The sequence below is a fragment of the Atractosteus spatula genome, chromosome 11, assembly GCF_055471065.1.
Source record: "Atractosteus spatula isolate fAtrSpa1 chromosome 11, fAtrSpa1.hap1, whole genome shotgun sequence".
NCBI classification, from domain to species: Eukaryota; Metazoa; Chordata; class Actinopteri; order Semionotiformes; family Lepisosteidae; genus Atractosteus; species Atractosteus spatula.
Window position 1 is genome coordinate 11,949,061 of NC_142716.1, and position 22,639 is coordinate 11,971,699.

General features: G+C 35.4%; 2 protein-coding genes across 2 annotated transcripts in view; one reads left to right on the forward strand and one right to left on the reverse strand.

Annotated features, from left to right (window-relative positions):
• aspm (assembly factor for spindle microtubules) overlaps nt 1–8,021 on the forward strand; it is a 28,457-nt gene extending 20,436 nt beyond the window's left edge. The window contains exons 22-30 of the mRNA XM_088927239.1: nt 186–345; nt 1,490–1,558; nt 1,744–1,893; nt 3,397–3,588; nt 3,679–3,871; nt 4,671–4,825; nt 5,149–5,325; nt 5,696–5,868; nt 7,598–8,021. Of these exons, the coding sequence (XP_088783365.1) occupies nt 186–345; nt 1,490–1,558; nt 1,744–1,893; nt 3,397–3,588; nt 3,679–3,871; nt 4,671–4,825; nt 5,149–5,325; nt 5,696–5,868; nt 7,598–7,700 (1,372 nt within the window). The 3' untranslated portion in view covers nt 7,701–8,021. The remainder of the gene's footprint in view (nt 1–185; nt 346–1,489; nt 1,559–1,743; nt 1,894–3,396; nt 3,589–3,678; nt 3,872–4,670; nt 4,826–5,148; nt 5,326–5,695; nt 5,869–7,597) is intronic.
• Nucleotides 8,022–14,150: 6,129 nt separating this feature from the next.
• On the reverse strand, nt 14,151–20,879 carry LOC148823523 (complement factor H-related protein 1-like). The gene is made up of 7 exons (XM_088927715.1): nt 20,762–20,879; nt 20,418–20,523; nt 19,570–19,646; nt 18,947–19,138; nt 17,464–17,643; nt 16,158–16,337; nt 14,151–14,746 (listed from the first exon to the last, which is right to left on the reverse strand). The coding sequence occupies exons 1-7, from the start codon at nt 20,826–20,828 to the stop codon at nt 14,553–14,555; spliced, it is 996 nt and encodes a 331-aa protein (XP_088783841.1). The 5' UTR covers nt 20,829–20,879; the 3' UTR covers nt 14,151–14,552.
• Between the last annotated feature and the right edge of the window lie 1,760 nt (nt 20,880–22,639).

A 22,639-nucleotide genomic window follows, 5' to 3' on the forward strand; every position in this document is an offset into this window, starting at 1 on the left:
CTCCTCTGTCTGTGTATTTTCATTGTGCATATTTTCTGTATTTTTTATTGGTGTTGTCAGTCTGTAAAGCGCTTTGAGAAGTCACCTTTAAAGTTGCTATATAAAAGTTTTTTTTATTATTATTATTATTATAAATGGATGTATATCATGAACAGAAAGAATTAACACTTTTGATTTCTCAATAGATACCTGAAGATCTGCCAGAGTGTACACATTATTCAGAAAAGGTGGAGAGAAACCCTTTATGCAAGGAAAGAGCACCACAATTTCCTAAAAATGAAATCATCTTCAATCAAGATTCAGGCTGTGTGGAAAGGATACTGTACAAGGAAAAAGCTTTTAAGGGTACAACATTTTTTTTTTAAACTAAAACAATATTTGCTATTACAGGGTTATAAAGTTAAAATGGAACCACAGTCCCAGTTTCTCAGACTGGTTATATTGGTTGGTAATATCGGTAACAAAATTACAGTATCACAAAATTCTGAATTAAGCACAGAATCGGCAACTTTTGTGAAAGTACTGCATGGTTTCCATTTTGTCACAGACTACTGGTCTTGCCACGAGCGAGGGTTAGCGCAAATTGTGATATGAAGCTGCCCTTCCTGCTCACTAGTCACTGTAAGAACTAATGTAATGCAATTTATGAGCAATTAAGTACAGGACAGTAGCAGACATTTCACCACAGACACGATCCAATCTGCATGCAGAATTAACAAGTAGTATTTGTTGGCACAATTACTTCAGAGTTCAGAGCAATATCTCTATTGGAATGAAAAGTGATGTATTCATAAGCCTGCTTGTTTACAATGTAATAGGGCTACTTTACATCACTGGAAGTTCTGTTGCCCTGTTCTGAATTCCATAATATGGCACTGCACATACTTGGAGATCTCGCCTATTTTGTGATTTAAATTGGAGGTTTTACATTATGTTAATGTGTACATTTTGCTTTCATTGTGGTTTGAAGTGCACTCATCAATGCTGATTCTTTATATCACTGAAATATAAAAAATGATGTTGCAGTTCCCCTTTAATGTGTACAAAGGTGCAACAGAAAAGGGAGAGGTAGATCCGCCTGGTTTTGTTTTCTGTTCAGTTTTATAGACTTGCACAAATAACGGAGCATGCTTTTCTTATGAAAATACTCCCCTTTGCCATCACAGGAGCATTTAATCAAGGCATTCTAACACAGGCTTAGTAGGCTTGCACAGCCATTCAGTTGTAATCACTTAACATTTTCAACATCTCTCCTGCTTAATCTAGGAAGTTACCTCTGTCTGCTTAGGCGCAGGCAACTGAAACTGATGTGTTTAGGGTTTTTTCCAGTGTTCACATCTCTTGAATTTACCAGTTGTACAGCAGTACTTTTTCTTTAATAGAATTGAAGTGTATGTAATCGAGGCCACCATTGTGCAAAACAAGCCAGCTTCTGAATACTTCCACTGAAAGAGCCAGCTGATTTTATCATGGTTTTTTTTTAATTTAGGAAAAGAGAATGAAACGGGCTTCTATCACCCTGCAAGCCTTCTGTCGTGGCTGGCTTGTGAGAAAACGGGTAAGTGGGAGTCACGGCTGTATGGCGGAGAGTTTTATAAAAATCACATTGTGCCTGTAGCTTTCTGAGCTTTTTGGGCCTTTTTGTGAATCTTTCAATATTGTTGGTTTTAACTTTTCAAAAACAACCTTGCCGTCAGTAGCGACATTTACCACATTAAATTTCAATATTAAATTGTTGCACAGATTGCAGAGGAGAAGGAAGTCAAAAGGAGACTACGCTTCTCAGCAGCCGTGTATCATCATCATTGTGCTATGAAGATACAGCGAAGGCTAAGAGCTTATTTGGCCCTGAAGTCTGCAAAGCAGCAAATGCATTCTGTGATTTCTTTACAGGTACAGTAATGATGGTATGGTATGCTGTGAAATTGAAGTGGTTATATTCCACAAAGCCAATATCCTATGGCAGGAGTCGGGAACCTTTTCTGCCTGGATCCCTTGTTTTCCATGCCAATTAACCTCTTTCCCAAGTCATATCTCAGAACCCAGATTTTATATTAAGTTGCTTTTATGGACTCGGTTAAAAAAGTCAAAGGCTTCACTGATGTGAAGAGAATTATGTGATTGAATTTGAGAGCTTTTAATTGTATGTTTTTATCATGTCTTTTAAGTGCTCTACGTGTTTTACAGTTCTAAATGTTTTGTTTAATCATCTTTTAAAAGCAGGAAATCAGCTGTCAAAGTACTCTGTTTTATGGTTGAAATTAATTGTCACTCATGTTTTTTCTTATGATAGGCATTGAGAGTGACTATATATCCAACTCCCAGTGAATGTTTTGCTAGAATATAAGTGTCTACTGGTTTTTGTTCCAACTGAGATATTAATCAGTGATTACAATTTGCTTTTAATTGATCTGCCTGCTTGTTTACAAAATTGGTTTTGTAGTTTGCTTTTTCCATAGTCAGATCAGCTGCCTTCTCCATTGGATAAAAAATAAGCATTTTCCAGCTGTTTCTTACTAGATCCTAGCCCATATTAATATTTTAAATTGGCTAGAAAATAAAAAATATAGGCTTTTTGTCAGGATGTGTTTGAGTAACATTCTACCAAAAAGTAATTCTGTACCTGTTCATAAACAATTGGAGAAAAAAAGAAATCCAATTGACCAAATCTATCGACTAGCGGCATATAAGTAAATTAATAATTTGTTGCAAATTGTTATTATTCACAAACTAGTGAATAAAATAAATTGCTGATATGATCTTAAATATTAAATTGTTGGTCAGATTCCATTTTTTTTCTTGTATTATCATAACTCTTTCTCCTCACACCTTTAATAATGGAAAAACAGTGCAGTTTACCTTTAACAGAAATAATATCAAGCCCATTGTAATGAATGCCTTTCTAAATGCTGTTTCACTTTATATAATTGCCTAATGGCATTTTATAAAGATTAATTCTGCTTTTCTGTGTGAAGTTCTTGTCATTTGGAGTGGTAGCAAGAAAAATTATTCCTGGCCTTAGGGGGATTATCAAATACAAACAGGTTAACAAAGCTAAATCTCTTGTGCTCAGAGCAAAAGGGATTAGGGGGAGATTGGATCCCAGTATATATAATTCTAAGGGGTATGGAATAGGGTCAGCTCTCTAGCAAGACATGAAAATGGGGTCAGAATAGTGAAGTTAAACTGAGACTAGAAAACTACACAAAGATTTGTGGGTGTATGCAACATTCCTCTCAGCCATGTGGGTTATTCGGGAAATAGCTGAATGAAATCAGGTTTACTAAACTATTAAACCACCAAAGGTGGGCAGAATGACTCCCTCTTGTTTGCAGCTCAATATATGGAAAAATCTATACGGATCAGCCGTAATATTTGAATTGCTTTTTTCTGCAGAGGTGGATTAGATCTAAGCTACAGAGGAAAAGATATCTTGAGGAGAGGGAAAAAATTATAAAGGTTCAGCGAGCAGTCAGAGCATGGCTCCATCGGCGAAATGAAGCTGCCACTGTCATTCAACAAGCAGTGAAAAGATTCGTGTTCAAGAGACGACAGCAAAGGGCACAGCGTGGGATTATAAAGTTCCAGGTACATTGTTTAAACCATGGAGTAATTACCTTTTGATTAATCAAATAAAAAAAATAAAAGACCCCTCACTTTTTTTGCTTTCAATTTAAGGCCTTGTGGAGAGGGTTCCGTTCACGAAAGAAGAGCGATACTTCTGAAATTGTTGCCATGAGATGTCGATTCGAAAGTGTAAATCAAGGCGTCAGAGAAGAAGATAAGCTTTGGAACAAGACAACGATTGCAATTGACTACCTTTTAAAATACAAGCACTTTTCATATATTCTTGCAGCTTTGAAACACCTAGGTAAGGCTGTTTCCACAATTTTTGAGTCTTGCCTTTTGATTATTTTACTCTTAATGTTCATGTTTGCGCTAGTATTAATATTTCATAGGCCAGGGGTTCCTAGCGCTGCTTCTGGAGGACCTCTGTGTCCACTGGTTTTCGTTCAAACTGAGATATGCATCACTAATGATTTGCATTAAATTGATCCGCTTTCTTGTTTAGTCTTAGTTTCTGCATTCAGCTTCATTCAGGGTCAAGCGTCAGCATACAGAACTTTATGTAGCCTCTCTTCAATGTGTATTTAACCTTTGCTCCCTTCTGCCTTGACACTTTCTTCATGGGTGACTAGTTTATGATGAACAAAAACATGTGAGAATGACAATGTATCAAACCCCCAATGAATGTTTTTGTTTTCCTCCTGACTTGTTTGTTTGACTTGCCTACCTTTTTACTTTTCATGTAACAGGCTTGTGAAGTTCTTAAACTCTATAATTAGAACAGGACTGATACTGGACCCATTCCTTGTTTTAAGAACTAAAAGCCAATTTAAAAGCATTGATCAAACAGACAACTTAGCCAGAACTCGGAGCAAATGCGACAAAATGCCACAAGGAGGTCACCTGTGCTGTAACTTAGGGATGGGTGGATCAGGTCTTGGCAGATAATCCTTTGATTTTCTTTCCAGTAATTAATTTAATTACATCACTGAGTTACCTATTTAACACATTGCTATTGATGATAATCCTTATGTTGAGTTCATTTTGGGACTTGAGGAAAATATCATGTTTAATATGAAAATGATCTATTTCTTATCTTTCAGAAACTGCAACAAGGCTTTCATCAAAGTGTTGTGAACATCTTGTGAACAGTGGAGCAACGTTAACTATTTTCACTCTGATCAGGAGCTGCAATCGAAGTGTCCCTTGTATGGAAGTAATCACTTATGCCGTCCAAGTTCTCCTGAATTTGTCAAAGGTATGCTTTGTGGGTCTTTCATAAATGTTTTGGATATATTTGAAGAGGTTGATACTGTGCTCTTTAATACTGCTGTGCCGTAAAAGAAGCTTTCACAAAAGCCATGGTTCTTTCTGTTGATGCAGTAACACTTGAACTGAATTTTCTCCTACTGAATCTTGCGTGTTTAATAGTTGAAGTAATTAAAATAACTGATTATTCAGGATATTCCAGAGTGATTCTTTTAAGTTGATTTGAGTTTATTTCTGAAGACTTTGCTGTCACCTTTTATTTTTGCAATATGTAGCATTCATTTTATGTTTTTCTCTTTTTGTCGTCTTTAGTATGATAAAACGACAGATGCAGTGTATGATGTGGACCATTCTATTGACACATTGTTAGACCTCCTGCAGATCTACAGAGACAAAGCAGGAGACAAAGTGGCAGATAAAGGAGGAAGCATTTTCGCCAAAACCTGTTTCCTTTTAGTCATCCTGCTGCAAAACACACAGCGGGCTGTGGTAAATATTTGTGTTCTATGGTTAAAAATAAAGCTTACTGTGTTTGGTTTCATGAAAAATTGAAGTTTTAAGGATGGCAATTTATGGTCAATATGTATACCAATTTTCAAAATCGCATCTGTCTTGTTTACAAGAAATCTGGTAAATTCACGTCCAAGTTTACATGTGCAGTTGTGCCATGTGCAAATTAAAAAGCTTAAATCAAAAGACATGTCCAATGTAATCTGATTTTTCCTACTGGAAAATTTGCATTATATTTTATAACAAGCAGTAATCGCAACACCACAAGTACCTGATAACTGGATTGATAACTTAGTTTTTAGTTCAGGGTGACTTGGAATATCATGCATGTGTTTTTCTCTCGATGCAGGAGGTCCGTAATCTTCCTAAAGCAGTGGACCGTATTTGCAGCATTTATCGGCTTACTGCTCGGAAACACAAGATGGATGCTGCAAGGACCCTTACTAGACAGAAGATGAATGTCTCACTCAATGGAAGCTTCTTTTCCCAAACAACTCCCCATAAGACAAAGGCAATTCCTAGGTAGGTCTTTGTACAGTTGTAATAATGCTATAGAGCCATAGGGTTTTGGCTTTGATATCGTATGGTGATGGTGGACTACTTGTGGTCTGTGCTTGAAGATGTGATTGTAAAATGGGACAGCTGAAGAAGGCCCCACGGCCGAAACGTTGTTTTCTTTCTTCTCTTTGTAGCATGGAATAAACCTATTACTTGTTCCTTTACAAATATGTATATTGTTGAGCTCCCGAGTGGCTCAATTTAAGGTCAGAAATATATTGAGCTCTAAGCCTACAAATCTTTGAGTTGAGCCAAAGTGATGTCAGTAAGTGATTGTCAATTGTCATCAGTTGGAAAAATCCATGATCACAGAGTTGACATGCATAGCAGATATTAGTTGGATAGCATTTGACATAGTTAAATATTTAAATAATTGGCTGTGTCAGATATTTGTAGGGAATGCAGTGCATTTGTGTGACTTGGAGACCTGATGTTTTTCTGTTGTAGAGCTTACAATTGTATTAAACATTACAGTGTATGATGACCAAGAGCATATGACTTCAAATTCAAGTCTCACGTTTATCTGCATAACAAAAGACAAGGAGAAATGAGTTTAAATGTTACTCTGAGAAACCTGAATATTCTTGTGCTTTAAACGTGATTCAAGGAACTTCAAAATGGTTCAGTTCAAAGTGGTTTCTGCTACAATATGGATTCTGATACGATATAACACAATACTCAAGCATGGGTATTGGAAGTAGTTAAGGTGTCTCAAAAAGGGACAGTGGTCAAATATGTAGTGACAACATTTGCATTTCTTAGCATGTTCAAAGCAAGAAAGGAGGTGTTTGCTGAGTTGTAAGGCGGCCTGAGATGCAAAGTGGTCCTCTGGTTTACCTTGGTTAATTAAGTTTGTGGTAATTAAGAGTCATCAACAATATAAACAATATAAAAAGACAGAAGGATAGAGAGGGGACAAAGAGGACTGGAGAGAGTAAAGGGAGCAACTGGAGGCAAAAGGTCCTTTGCTGCTTCTGTTCTCTGGGATATGGTGGCAGTGAGGTCTCTTTGAATCAGAATCTCAGTGCTGTGCTGATGCTACTAGTACAAATGCATCCAGCCATCCTCTCAGTCAACCTAGGTCCTGCTCCTTGTCACTTCCAGAAGACTGCTGAATACATTGGAAAGGATTGGAGATGGGCTCTGAGGCAGCTTTGCCCAATTGCCATAGCTGCCCTTGGTTTTTTGCAACCTGATGTTAAGTGCTCCCAGGCTTCTGTATAAAACTAAAATGCTTTGTATTACCTGTGAAATTAACACCCATGTAAATTAAAATGTAACAATTTTACTATTTTTTCCAAACATTTTTTTTCTTTGTTTGATATTCTGCACAACATAATTTGTGATAACCTAAACTGACCTTCTAGTAAAAAAAAAACATTTCAAGAGTGAGCTTATTCTGATTTCCCAGTGAGTGAATACTTCAGCAGGCATAGCAAAAATCATCCAGATCAGACTGTAGGCTTTATTGCCTCTTTAGGTTAATTATCATACAGCAGATGTCATAAATGCTATTTTTAATACTGTAATTAAATTGAGTGATCCTTGATTGAAGCAGCACGTTTGCATAATTGCATGCTGAGCTGTAGGTTGGTCGTAATCATCTAAGTAAAATTATAACATTAGTTTTTAAGGCAAGGGACCTTCAGATATACATTTTCACTGTTCAACCCTACAAATCTTTCTTTTTCAGAATTGCTCCTGACTGGGTCTTAAGAAAAGACAACATGAAAGAAGTAGTGGATCCTCTTCAAGCAATTCAGATGCTTGCAGATGCTCTTGCTGTAGTGCCTTAGAAAACTGAATAAGCGATTTAAAGAAAAAGCAAAACTATGTAAATAAAATTTCAGACCTTTTTAACGAAGACAAAACTATTTTGTGCAATGTTTCATTAAAGAGGTTAGTTTAGATCAAACATCCTGTGTTAGAGCTTTACAAAGATGTAAGTAGAAGTTTTTTATCCAGTGTTTCTCCTATGTGCCTTTTAGTTTTATGTGGCCTTTATGCTTTCGTAAACTTAAAACCTGTATTTAATTCTTTTAAAAAAACGCATTGTACATAATTGAAACATTGTACATTGTTGTGTTTTTCATTTCTAAAATACAGACATCGAATTTTGGAAATCCTTTCCTGAGTGTGATGTTATTTTTATTCTTCAATGTCAATATTGGTTTCAAAGAGTGCTTCAGTCTTATGAGACATCCACTAATTGTATGGCTCCTCCATACTCCATTTAAAAATCCTGGTTGAATCTCTAGATGTTATGTTTCTTTCTTTAATTTTATTTTCCTTTTCTGCTTTTTCTACCAGCGATGCTTTGTACTGACACGTGGATTGACATAGTATTAAAATGGTAGGGATGGCACCTTGTATTTATCAAGGAGTTAGTAAATTCCTTTTTTAATTTATTTTTAATTTTAATGTTAAATGTAAAATGGTGATTGATAACAAATCTTGAAATATAGTAAATAGTATAGTACAAACACTTATTTCAAAGATTTTTCATAGGTCTCACACCTGTCATTCCTAATTTCTTTGTTAAGCATGACTGATTTGATCAAGAGGAAAATCTAAATCTTATGTATCTTTAATGTTGTTTACTATTTATGCCATATTATTCTAATAAATATGTAGGAACGTGACTTCCTTACTTATGTCGTTCATATTTTTGTTTCATATGATAGAACTGGAATGTTAGTTAAATTTTCTGTCAATATTGTAATATAAAATTGTTACAATGGAGAATAATACAGGAAAAATAAATACACACCAAAGCATTTTGGGGGTGCAGACCATTCTCCTCTACTACATATTATAGTATCTGAACCTCCCATTTCAAAAACAAGTTCACCATATTCATAGCTGGACTTTGTCCAGCCTTCAGTATCGGAGCTTTTGACAGCTGGTGGCGGTCCACGTAATGTTGGTGCTAATCATAAGAAAAAAAGCTAGAAACTGGAATATCGGTCAATTCACCTTAAAAGTATTTGAAGCAATACATTTTTAGAAATGTTTACCATTTTTTAATTAATAAATATTTAATGTTAATAAATAAGGGGATGTAACAGGATATCAGTTCTTGATAGTAAACTGCACTACTGATATATTTTGGATTACATGTTATTAACAGGATAGGTAGGATTTACAGAATTTCTCCTAATTAAAAATAAGATCGTGGTTTTTGGTGGCAAATTTAGCAAAAACAATAAAACCTAATTATTTTGTAAATTGGAGAAATGTAAGCTTATGGTATGTTTATCTATCAGTCACTGGAGGGCCAGGTTTGAAGCATTACAGTTCTGTAGATCATTTATTTAAATCAACTACATAACTGAGTTTATATGTGGAGCAAAAAAACAGAAAGACATTAGGCCATCCAAGAATTGAGACCCCTGATTTAGATAATATTGTCTAAGTGCTGTAAATTGTTGCTTATATTACCACATCATTAGTATTTCATGCTGTAATTGTATCAGTGTAATATCAAAACAAATCTGTATTATGATAAGTGCGAATTCACGTTGTAAAATTTTTACACTCATCATTGCTATGGCAAAAAGACATCAACATTTTTCTTCTGTTGATAATAGAAGATGTAATATGAAAATGTGGGAGCTTGGTACTCATACGTACTAACTTTGCTTTCAGATGCTCAACATAATTATTTGCTCATTTTACTGTGAGCCAATTAATGAAGTAGATATTACTAATTATTGGTTGAGCAGATTGTTTTAAATTAGGGTATTTAGAGTTTGGCTGGAATGTCACTATATAAATGTAATTTGTCAAGATTAAATTTTGACAGTATACCTCCGTGTGTAGATGTCTATATTGCCATCATATAATGCCATCATGAAGGTATAATATTGCTGCATCCTGTAATAGTAATTATGCAGTTTTTTAAAAATATTGTATTTTATGTAAAAATATTCCTTGTAACCTGTTACCAATATTGAAGATTAAGTTTTGCAAAGTTTCTGGAGAGTTATTTAGCCAATGGAATATTTATAGCACAATGGTGTAGCGTGTAGTGTGTAGTCTACATCCGCTGCTGACATTGCAGATAACATTGTCCTTTAAAATAATAATTCTTCTGACATATGTGTTCAACTTTCTCCTCATTTTCATAGGATGTCTTTTGTAATGAAATCATTTGTCCATTGCTTACTTCTGGTGGCCTCGAACAGATCTGTGATAGAAAAGTTAAATTAAGTTAACATTTTAACCAGTTCTTAGGTATTGTATTTTCAAAAGGAATTTTAATGTTTTATGCAAAAGTAAAAAGAGGCGTTAAGAAAATGATCAGCCTAAAACAGCAATAATCTATTTGTTGCAATTGTATCTACTTAGTAGTTGTTTCTGAAATATTCCAATTGAAATATTACTGTCTGTAATAAGCTATATATATGTATAGCTTTCTTTTATATTACATTTATATTAATATGCTTTCTTTTATACTACATGCAAGTGATTGTATTAAATACTGAAAGAGTTTACAAAAAAAGGACCTGAAAGTAGTAATAAATTAAGAACAATATGCAATTCAAGTAAAATATAATAGTTGGATCTTGTGAAATTACGAAGGGCAACTGTATAAGTGAGTCCAAATTAAATATACTCTTATAATTCTCATTTTTATATACAATTTTTTTTTGCTGTTATAACTCAAGCTTGTGTTTTAATTAATGAAGCAGTGGCAATCAAAATATTCGTTATATTGAAGAATTCTAAATCTTATTAGAAAAAGTGTATACTTTGGAAGGGAATTAATAATAATAATAATAATAATTAATAATTGCTTACACTTATATAGCGCTTTTCTGGACATTCCACTCAAAGCGCTTTACAGGTAATGGGGGACTCCCCTCCACCACCACCAATGTGCAGCATCCACCTGGATGATGCGACGGCAGCCATAGTGCGCCAGAACGCTCACCACACATCAGCTATCAGTGGGGAGGAGAGCAGAATAATGTAGCCAATTCATAGATGGGGATTATTAGGAGGCCATGATTGGTAAGGGCCAATGGGAAATTTGGCCAGGATGCCGGGGTTACACCCCTACTCTTTTCGAGAAACACCCAGGGATTTTTAATGACCACAGAGAGTCAGGACCTCGGTTTTACGTCTCATCCGAAGGACGGCGCCTGTTTACAGTATAGTGTCCCCGTCATTGCTCATTGTTTCCAGGGTAGAAGTACTCAACATGATTATCACATATCCATAATGTTACATCCAGAGCTTTGAAAGGATTACCTTAGCTGCTTTTACCAGTGTGGATCTAGATACTGAGGTAAAACTGGTAGAACAAATATAGGTTAGATTGGAGATAATTAATGGGTGCTAAAAAGCTGAAGCTAACAAAGGGATAGAACTGAAAAGCGATCCAAACCAACATACATTCATTGAAATGAGGAGAAATAAAATCTGAATCCACATCAAAAATGGCTTGACATGTTTCATTCGCTAAAGTGATCACATTACTCCTATCCTGGAGTCCTTGCAGTGACTTCCTATCAGATTTTATCAGACTTCCTATCAGACCTTCAAAATCCTCATACTCACCTTTGGCTAAGGATCTGCGCCTGTGGCTGGAAGGTTGCTGGTTCGTATCCTGCAGCCGGCAGAGGAATCCTACTCTGTTGGGCCCCTGAGCAAGGCCTTTAACCCCAACTGCTCCAGGGGTGCCGTATAAGTGGCTGACCCTAGACCCTGACCCCAAGCTTCTCTCCCTGTCTGTGTGCCTGATGGAGCAAGTTGGGGTATGCGAAAAGAGAAATTCCTAATACAAGAAATTGTATATGGCCGAAAAGTGATCCTATTTCATTTTAAATGCTCCACAAGGCTTGGTATGCTCTAAACTCTTTCAAATCTAAACTCAAAACCTTCTTTAGAACGGCCTTTACTTAACTGGTTCTATTATATACCCTTTGCGAGGGTGATAGAGACAATGAGTGTGAATCAATACAGAGAATCTAATCCCACACACACTTAACAATAAGAAAGATATAAGAAAATAAAATACATTAATTCCTTGTCCTTCTCTGAGGAAAAAATGGTGGAAAAGTAGGGATTTTACAACTCCTTTGTATCATCAGTAAAGCAGATGGAAATAAGATGTACTGTGAGCTGTATTAGTATGAATGTTCAGTCCTAAAGGCTTTGGAGTGGTGATTCTCCATTGATTGGTGATAAATTTCTGAAATGAAAGGGAACAAATTCTTAATTCCAGTGATGCTCTGGAGGACACCTTGTTTATGTACCAAGAGATATACTCAGCATGTGTTTGTAAGGTGGGAGGAAACCAGTGCACTCCATTTAAAATGGTTAAAAAATATAAGCTCCCTGTAGATGGAGCCACAGACTGGATTCAAACCCAGGACCCATGAGAGATAATGGCACATTGCTAACCACTGGGCAAACTGTGCTGCACTGCTGTTAATATCAGCAGTGAAACAATGTCAAACACCTTGGCACAATACTAGCATGAAACTCTGAACTTGTTCATTGACTCAGAGTTCAATCACATTTAAAGCAAATATCAATGATTTTTGGGAACATTTTTGTCTACTTTTTGTTTATATTGAGAGGCACTAAAAGGTGACAAATGAGTACTGGAACCAACAGCATTTGCTGTATTTTTAATACCTCTCTGTATAATTTAAATTCACGAAAATTGCTATGATTTAATGTTGATCAATGCAAGCAGTCCTCAGCACTCACTGCTGACTACCTTCACTAGTTCTATATTCCAGGGCTCATCTTGGGATGCATCAGCCACATCAAACTCACTTGCAGCGCATTGGTTACCCTCTCTTTCTTTTCTTTTCCTCTTCACTCCTGAGCCACCTTCAAGCACCCCAGCTTGTGCTGTCCAGAGACTTCTAGTAGCTGACATGGGAACAGAGATGGATCTCTGTCAGTCCAGTCCAAATGGACTGGAATGGACACCTGGATCTCCAGTTCTGTCCACATCCAGGTACTTCCTCAGAGAGATGCCTTTCCTGGAGACCATGTTGATAGCTCACACCTGACCTGGTCCATGAGGGAGACCCCTCAGAGGGCTTGTGTGTTAAATTGGCCTGCAGCCTCCTACTGGACAGTCAAGACTGGCGTTTTCCTGCCTGGCCAGGGAGATCGGACTCCCCTGCACAGTCAAGCCTATGCTTATTTAACATAAAGACAGTGCCCCCACCCCCCATGCTTTTTTCTACTACTTCGACAATTTCAATCAATTTAGAGTGTGCTATAATATTGGGAAAATTGTTTACAAAAGACACCTTCATTTCTCAAATAAAAGCTTGACAACTTATGATCTAATGAGAGTTTGTAATTGATTATTTGAAGAAATTACTGTATGTGATGTATGAACTTTGGAACTCCCTCCAGCTGTTTCTAGTAATCTTTTAATATTGTTTTTTAGCTTTTGGAAATAATACCTGCTATACTCAGTTCAATGTAATGTTCATGGGAAATCTTTAAGACGACTACTTATATTTCTATTTAATTATAAACATTATTGTAGGTTTTATTTATGTGTTTAGTATTTCATCTTGAGAGAGTGAGAGCTCTTGTTTGTGATCAACAGGGCTGTTTTACTTGGGAGACTTGAAAAATATACAACTTATACTCTATTAGGGGCGTCACAGGTGCTGGACAGGTGGGCTATGTGATAGTTCATCTGCTGGGTTCAAAGGGAATAAAGTGTTCTGCCGAGGAACATAGCGAGGTAATTTGCTCAGAGTTAATAGAAGAATTAGCATCTGTGCATTAAGGCATCACTTGTCATTGTAGCAGCATATCTTCTCTTAACAGTAGTTTAGATGCTGCTGGTTGAGCCCCAAGGTACTTCTGTGTCTTAACATCAGCAGACAGAAAGATAGATGGAAGATCTGTGAGAGTGAGAGAGAGAGAAAACAGCAAACCACCTGATTCTGTGTCTGGGATGCAGGAGTTGTTTATTGGGAAGCATCCTGGGCCAAACAGGAACAGAAATTTGTGAAGGCCTGGTTTTTGATGAAGAACGGGGGAATAGCTGAGCATCAGTATGTACTGTATATGCATGTTTCAGTGCCTGGTGATTTATGTAGACAGAATAAGCTGGGCAACACAGAGTTAGTTTACTGAATGGCTTCTGAATCTGTTCTTGATGTTTCATATCACTCTGCCATAAGTTTATCACTGGTATCTCCTACAACATACACTGTATATTTCAGTTTAGACAGTGATATTGAAGAATGCAACACTTTTTGAGATTAGATAGTTTATTGGCAAGGACTAAGATTTCTGAAATATAACATTTCAGGATGATAATTCTCAAAACAATAACAGTTCCAAAAAAATGCTGGTGCTTACATAACATGTCAGTTGATCGAGATATGAAGGAAATATTCACAATGTTGGGTGACAATACATGTTTGATATTGCAAGAAGTTAAATGCAGGAACATACTGTGCTTTGTCATTTACTGTACTTTGAACAGTTTAATGGTAGTTTCCAATCTTGTTCAATGAATTACAGTTCATTTATTTATTGCAACAAATACTGTGATATGCATTAATAAACAAGAATTTTATTTAAAGACAAATTAAGCAGTCTACTTTTTAATTAGTTATGTTGAAGGTACTCTGCAACAATGCTCAGAGCCTTTAACCACAAACAGGTAGATTAACTTTACCATCATTGCATTTTAATCTAAGTGGATTATTTCCTTTTAGAGATGTGCCATCAATACATGCAAACTCAGCAGGTTCATCGTGTTTGATAAATACCAGTTCTGATTCTCTATGTTTGAGCCTCAGATTATTTCTCTTCATGTCATCCAGTGTCACAGTACATGGTTCTAAAAAGAAATGAAACAATCAGTACATGCGGAAAGAAACATGAATACATACTGTACAATTCAATAACATTGCTGATATACAGTAGCTGCACATGTCTTTCAGCTAACTCTTTACAATGAAGAAGTCACAGTGGTCACTGTTCCATGGCAAACTGGGGATACAGTGTCCAGCTCAAGGTTATTCATCAGTACTGTGCTGATTTGTACACATCCCAAACTTGAACTCACAATGTCTGGATATGGGGCTTGACTTGTCTTCCAAACAAGTGCCTTCCCTGATCAAATGTGCTAAAAACGTGCACAATGTCTTCATTTTAATCATTTTTAATCTACGTACATTTTCCTTCCCTGTCAGTGATGATGGGAAAAACATTTTCTAACAATAGAAATTATATACTTGCTAGGTTACAAGTTGTGTTAGTTTACCTCTGGTAAACAAGAATGACAGGATTTTGTTTAATTAGGGTATTTAGAGCTTGGCTGGAATGTCAATATATAAATGTCATTTGTCAAGATTCAATTTTGACAGTATCAATCCGAGTGTAGATGTCTGTATTGCCACCATATAAATCCTATGTCATGGAGGTACAATGGGTGTTGCTGCATCCTGTAATAGTAATTATGCAGTTATATAAAATATTGTATTTTATATAAAATATTCCCTGTAACCTGTTGGCAATATGGAAGATTAACAGTTTTGTGAAGTTTCTGAAGAGTTATATACAGTAGATAACAGGATATTTACAGAACAGTGGTGTAGTTGACTTGTGTTCCAAACAAGTGCCTTTCCTGATCAAATGTGCTAAAAACGTGCACAATTTCTTCATTTTAATCATTTTCAATCTAGGTAAATTTTCCTTCCCTGTCAGTGATGATGGAAAAAACATTTTCTAACAATACAAATTATATACTTGCTAGGTTACGAGTTGTGTTAGTTTACTTCTTGTAAACAGGAATGACAGTTACTTTCATTTGTGCGTGTACAGTACATAGCGCATGAATATCACATCATTTTTCCTATTTTTGCTATGTAATAAATAGGTTATCTATAGCAGCATGAAGTAATTGTCCACCACTCCATGACTGAGCTGTTTTTCTGCAAGCAATTCTTCTTAATGACACGTATGAATTGACATTGTTGTAAAAGACAAGCTATGCCTCCTTGCATTTAAAAAAGGATTTGGCAAAATGGAGAATGATTAAAAATCTACAGTAGAGGGTTGACCTATCTTATAAGCCACATCAGAAAACAAGACCAATTTGATCATTTTTATTTATTGATTTGAATTTAAATTGAAAATTGGAACTGAAACTTTAATGTTATTTTCTCTCAATATTGCTTAAAACATATTTAATACCAGTGAAGAAGGAAAGTAATGAGGTCAGTAATAAGGTTAAAATAATTACATACCTAAACATTTAGGTGGAGTAGTCCATTCTCCTCTTGCACATGTAATTGTATTTGATCCTTCCACTATGTAAAACTTTTGACATCTGTATGTAACACGATCACCAGATTCATAGCTAGACTTTGTCCAGCCTTCAATATCTGCATTTGTGACAACCGGAGGCTGTCCACAAATTGTTGGTGCTAATTATAAGAAAAAAAGTTAGAAACTTGAATGTAAGTCAATTTACTTTATAATATTTGAAAAAAAGTCATTTTTAGAGATTTTTAACCTTTTTTTAAATAAACAAATATTTAATGTTAATAAGTAAGGAACAGTAACAGGATATCAGTTCTTGATAGTAAACTGGACACATGCACTACTAAAATATTTTAGATTACATGTTATTATGTTATGATTTACAGAATTTCTTCTAATTAAAAATAACATTGTGCAAACATTATGCTATTGTGAAAATGTAAAATTTAAGGTTGGTGGCAATTTTTTTTTTCAAATCGGGGGATCTCAGACTCCTTTCCTGGAGGGCCTGAAGAGTCAGGTAAAAACAATAAAACCATTGTTTTCTAAATTGTTTCATTGTTTTCTAAATTGGAGAAATGTAAGATTACGTTGTGTTCTTCTTTCAGTCACTGGTGAACCTGGTTAGAAGCATTACAGTTCTGTAGCTAATTAATTATTTAAACCAACTGTATTATAGTGTTGTAAATTGATGCTTATACTGTATTACCATATGATGTAATTCATATTTCTATTAATATATATATAATATGTATTCTGTATTTGTATCAGTGTGATCTCAACGCAAATCTTTATTATAATAACAGAATGATTTAATTTCATAATTTTTTATACCCATCATGGGTATGGCAAAAATATATCAACATTGATCTTTCGTTGATTATAGAAAGATGTAGTGTGGAAACGTTGTGAACTTGGTACTCATACGTACTAACAGGTGTTTTCTGGTATTCATGTCTGGTTGAGCTTTGAATCGCATTATTTATTTAAACATAACTATTTGCTCATTTTAAAGTGAGACAATTAATGATGTAGGTAATTATTGATTTAACAGATTTTTTTAATAAGGGTATTTAGAGCTTGGCTGGAATGTCAATATATAAATGTAATTTGTCAAGATTCAGTTTTGATAGTATCCCTCAGAGTGCAGATATTTGTATTGCCACCATATACAGTAATTCCTATTGTATTTTATATAAAATATTCTCTGTACCCTGTTGGCAATATGGAGGATTAACAGTTTTGCAAAGTTTCTGGAGAGTTATATACAGCAGATAACAGGATATTTACAGCACAGTGGTGTAGTTGTCCACGTCCCCTCCAGACATTGCACGTAGTTTTGTCCTTTAAAATAAAACGTCTTCTGACATATGTATTCAACTTTCTCCCCATTATCATAGGATGTCTTTTGTGGTGAAATCATTTGTCCATTGCTTACTTCTGGTGGTCTGGTACAGATCTGTGAAAGTACTAAAGAGTTGAAGAAAATGTTAAATGAAGTTCACATTTTAACCCAGTAGTGTCTTTTCAAAAGGAATTTTAATGTATTATACAAAAGTAGGAAAAGGTGTTAAGAAAACGATCAGCGCAAAACAGCAATAATCTGTCGCAATTGTAGCTACTTAGTAGTTGTTTCTGAAATATATCAATTTAAATATTAGTCTGTAATAACCCTGATTTTCATAGCTGTTTTTTAAAATAAAATCATGATTTCTTTTATACTACAAATATTGAAAGAGTTTACAAGGACCTGAAAAGTAATAAAGAAGAGCGCAAAAGCATATAGTCTGGAAGGGAATTAGTTATCAACATGCTAGCTGATATAACACGACAGCTCACTTTCCCCACTTCCATATGGATTGAATTGCATTGAACAGGTTTTCCCAATCCATCCACACATCAACATGTTAAATCTTACAAGGTCTGCAACAACTGCAATTTACAGGACGTCCAACAACAAAAAGTGTGAGATGGACTCCTTTCTAATGTTACTGTGAGCCTAAAGACAACTGTTTGTTGGGATCACATAGAACATTAACCAACTAGTTCTAATCATATACCCTGTGCTCCTGACCCTCCTTAAGACACGTGAGGAGTCAAAATTGGCTGCTTTTTTGAGGACTCTTGAGATGCAAATGTATCCTGAGTCTCACTTGGTTAAGACTCTTGGATGCCTCCTTGTCTGTAAATATTAACTAGTACAGTAAGTGTCTGGTAGTTATTGCTGTTTTGTGTTGATAGGCTGCCTGAAAGCTACAGTATATCATGCATGTGCTACAAACTCAGTAAAGAACATTGTTTCCAATCAAATGTTTAGAAATCCTACATGTTAATTCCATAATATGATACAGCGTTTTGCTACAAAATTGCCAATATCATGTTAATATCTGCAACAATCTACTTTTTTTATCCAATAAAAAATAGTTATGCACATCTGAAATACGTTGTAAAATAGAACATTAAAAGCACAAGGTAATTGAGTAAAGGTATAATCAAAATATTATTGAGCTAAAGATCCCATTTTAAGGTAATGTGTTGGGTCATATTAGAACAAAATGAGCAATTAAAAACAATAAAACGTTTTTTTATCTTAATTTTCTCACATGAATATACAAAGCTGTACATCATAAAATGGATGACAAATCACCTTTCTTCCTTACAAATCCCATTCGAGATGTACAGTACATAAATGTGCTTAGGTAGATGCATCACAAATCACATTAAAAGAAATTACATCTGTCTTGAAAAATGGCTTGAAAAAGAACAACCTTACCATTACATGTTGGAAATGGGTGACTCCACTTTCCATCTGCTCCACAGTAAACTTCCAATTTATTGTTCAGCTTTTTACTTGAAGAGGAACATTCAAAAAGCAACATATATCCATAAGGAACACCAGCAGTGTATTCAGACAGCCCACTTACAATTACATCATTTTCTGTTCCTTCAAATGGGCATGTCACTGCTAAGGGGGAATTAAAATGCAGATATTTTGGAAACCTAAAATGAGACTATTTGAACTAAACTATAAAACAACTCAGAAGTCATTTTCTTATTATCAGGAATGTGTGTACTAAATAATTGAAGTAGTTCTGAAACAAATTTAAAATAAGTTCACAAAAATGACATTGCAGTAAGTCAGTGATCCAGGTTGCTTATAAAGGTACCAAAACAAGGTTTTTGTCTGCTATATAATGGACATATAATACTATATATCTATATTGTACCTGAAGAATGTGATCTGTTAGATTGTTTTTTCTGTAAACCAATCTTTTCTGAACACTACTTAGTAAATTTTACTTTAAGAGGGTGGTTTATTACATACTAATCCTAACTAAGTAATATTACGCTTTTTTAAATATACCATGAAAAATACTTGGACAAAGCATTAGTTACCTTTGCACAGAGGAATATGGTCACTCCATCCATATGTTGTACAAATTCGTATATCTCTTTCACTTGCAATGTGGAAACTGAATACAGAAAGAAGTAAGTTTTAACATTTTTATTACATTTTCTGATTAAAGCCACAAAATATAATGACAACATATAAGAAAAAATATTGGTTCTAAAATAAGAAAAGTAAACAAACAAGATAATAAAAACATCTGACCAAGCTGTCACAGTTATTGTGACAAAATATACTGTAGACAGACTTCTTTCTATGTAAGCATGACATCTTAATTATTTCCTTATCTTTCATTTGAGTAAATGAAGAAAGGATAGACGTGCACACCTTCAATTATTATTCACACACAAAATTATGTAGAGACATATACAGTAGGTAAGTTAACTGGTTTGTGGAAAAAAATTGTACTGTAAGTGTGCCCTTGTTTGTGTCTGTGTGTGCCTGTGATGGACTGCTATCCCACCCAGGGTGTATCATACCTTGCCCCTGTATTGGATGAAGCAGCTAGAAAATATGTGGATGGATGGAATGATGGATCATTCACAAAAAAGGATAAATTATTGTTTATCTTCACAGCAATAAAGCAAAGTTTAAAAAAAACACAACAAGATGAAACATGTTAAAGGACAATGACTGAACGGTGAGACCTGCTGGAAAAGAAGTGTAAATGCTGGCAACAATTATTTTGAACAGTATAGAAATACAATCCATATGAAATGGCACACATTTTGTTTGAATGCTTACACATTCATTTTTTTAAAAAAATGCAACATTTAACTTTTAATTGTCTTTCCAAATACATGTAGAAAACAATTCTATCAAAACAAAAACCTACCCTTCATTGCAGGTATATTTAACTTTGGCTCCGACCACATAGTCTGTTCCATTTACTAAGCGAAAATGCCCATTTATCATATTCCCAGGATGTCCACATGAGTTTACTGTATATGAGTGAAAATGAACAAACGGATAAAAATTAAGATATCTGATATCGCACATATTCACATAAGGCTCACTTTGTACTGTAACTATTAACTATTAACTGAAAAATATTTGCTGGTACCAATGGAACACCTAATTTTCTGTGCATGAACAGAAGGATTTATTGGCCTTTGTAATTGGTTGTTGCCAAATAAATCTCTTCCACATAAAATGCATATAATTAAGAGAATCACTTACCTGAAGTTATTAAACCTCCAGTGCAAACCCACAATGTAAAAAATAAAACAATTTGCATTATTGTCATCAAAATAGAGGTGATTTAGTGATCTTTAGTATAAGAACAGTAAATAGGAGTCTCAAAAACAACTATATTTATACCAGTTGATGATGACGATATATTGCATCACTTTCTGAATCAATATTATGTTAACTATTACCTACTGTACTTGTGCTAAAATCACATGAAGTACACGAAGAAGCATAAAAGTGAAGAAGTGAGGCAGACTTGTTGAAATGCTTCATTACAACAGAAAAAAAACTGAGCTCACAATACGTGGTTCCAGTATTTTTTTCAACAACCTCATACAACTAATCTAATCCTTTAGCAACTCTGCACCAGAGTTGTATGTATGGCCTCTCCAAAGGCTGTGCTCACTTTGTCAAAGATAAGATGTGCACTGCTCAGGTGAATATCGTTTGCTTTATTGAATATTGGAAGTACCCAGACACTATTTTTCTCATGTAGAGTTGTTAATAGTGAAGCTCAGGCTTGTAGCCATAATTACCTGTTGTATAAATGGTGATAAGGACTGTGCTAGAGTGAAGGTGCATCTAACTATACATGGGCACTAGTGTCTACTGATGGAGTTTTATCTGGTTAAAGACTGCAATTTTAAGTTGTTTCAGGCTAAGATTTACACCAGCACTAGAGGACTTAATGAAAGAACTGTGTAATCATCTACTTACAGTACCAAAGGCATGCTATACAAAACTGAGAAGTGAAACAGGCAGCCGTACAACAACTGCCTTTTACCAGTGTGGATCTAGATACTGAGGTAAAACAAATATAGTTTAGACAGGAGATAATTAATGGGTACTAAAAAGCTGAAGCTAACAAAGGGATATAACTGAAAAGTGATCCAAACCAAGATACATTCATTGAAATGATGAGAAATGAAATCTTAAACCACACCTAAAAAGGACATTTCTAAGCAGAGGTCTTAGGGTTGACATGTTTCATTTGCTAAAGTGATCACATTACTCCTATCCTGGAGTCCTTGCACTGACTTCCTATCAGACTTCGTGTCAACTTCAAAATCCTCATGCTCACCTTTAAAATCTCTATATGGCTTAGCACCTCAGTACCTGAGGTACCTATCTGAGCTACTATCGTCCTACTCCCCACTTCTCAACCTTCACTCTTCCGATTCTGGTCTCCTGTCTGTTCCCCAAACCCATCTTCACTCTATGGGAGACAGGGCCTTCTCCTGCTATGCCCCAAAGCTCTGGAACTCTTTCCCTAAGGATATCAGAAAATCACATTCCCTAGACCATGTCATGAATGAAGAGGTGCGAAAAACACTCAAAGTCGCCCCAGTCACTGAGAAAATGAAGGAATCGCGCCTGCGATGGTATGGACACGTGCTCCGAAGCAATGACACATCAATGGCAAAGACCGCCCTCGAATTGAATGTGGAAGGCCGCCAGCCCCGTGGACGACCATTTACACACTGGCTGGATCAGCTGAAAGACGACATGCGCCTCGCAAAAGTCACCTGTCGAGACGCCGCAGACCGTACAAAGTGGAAAAATCGGTGCAAACAAGCAGACCCCACATAAGTGGGAAAATGCGAAGAAGAAGAAGACCTTCCCTAAACTCTTTCAAATCTTCACTCAAAACCTTCTTCTTTAGAAGGGGCTTTAATTAACTGGTTCTGTTATATAACCTTTGCTCCTACTGTATTCTGTAACCCCATCTATTATCTACTCTCATTGTGTATTATCATTGTGTATATATTGTGTATTTTGTGTTGTCGTTCCATAAAGTGCTTTGAGAAGCCACCTTTAAGGGTGCTATAAATTAAGTTTATTTATAAAAATAAAGTTTATTATTAT

Bases quoted from the DNA above. Each gene is read 5' to 3' on its own strand.
- LOC148823523 (XM_088927715.1), bottom strand. From the start codon at position 20,828: ATGACAATAATGCAAATTGTTTTATTTTTTACATTGTGGGTTTGCACT. The intron at 19,647-20,417 runs GTAGGTTTTTGT...TTCTGTATTCAG, and splicing joins AAATATACCTGCAATGAAGG to TTTCCACATTGCAAGTGAAA. The intron at 14,747-16,157 runs GTATGTAATTAT...ATTTCTTTTTAG, and splicing joins TACTCCACCTAAATGTTTAG to AACCATGTACTGTGACACTG.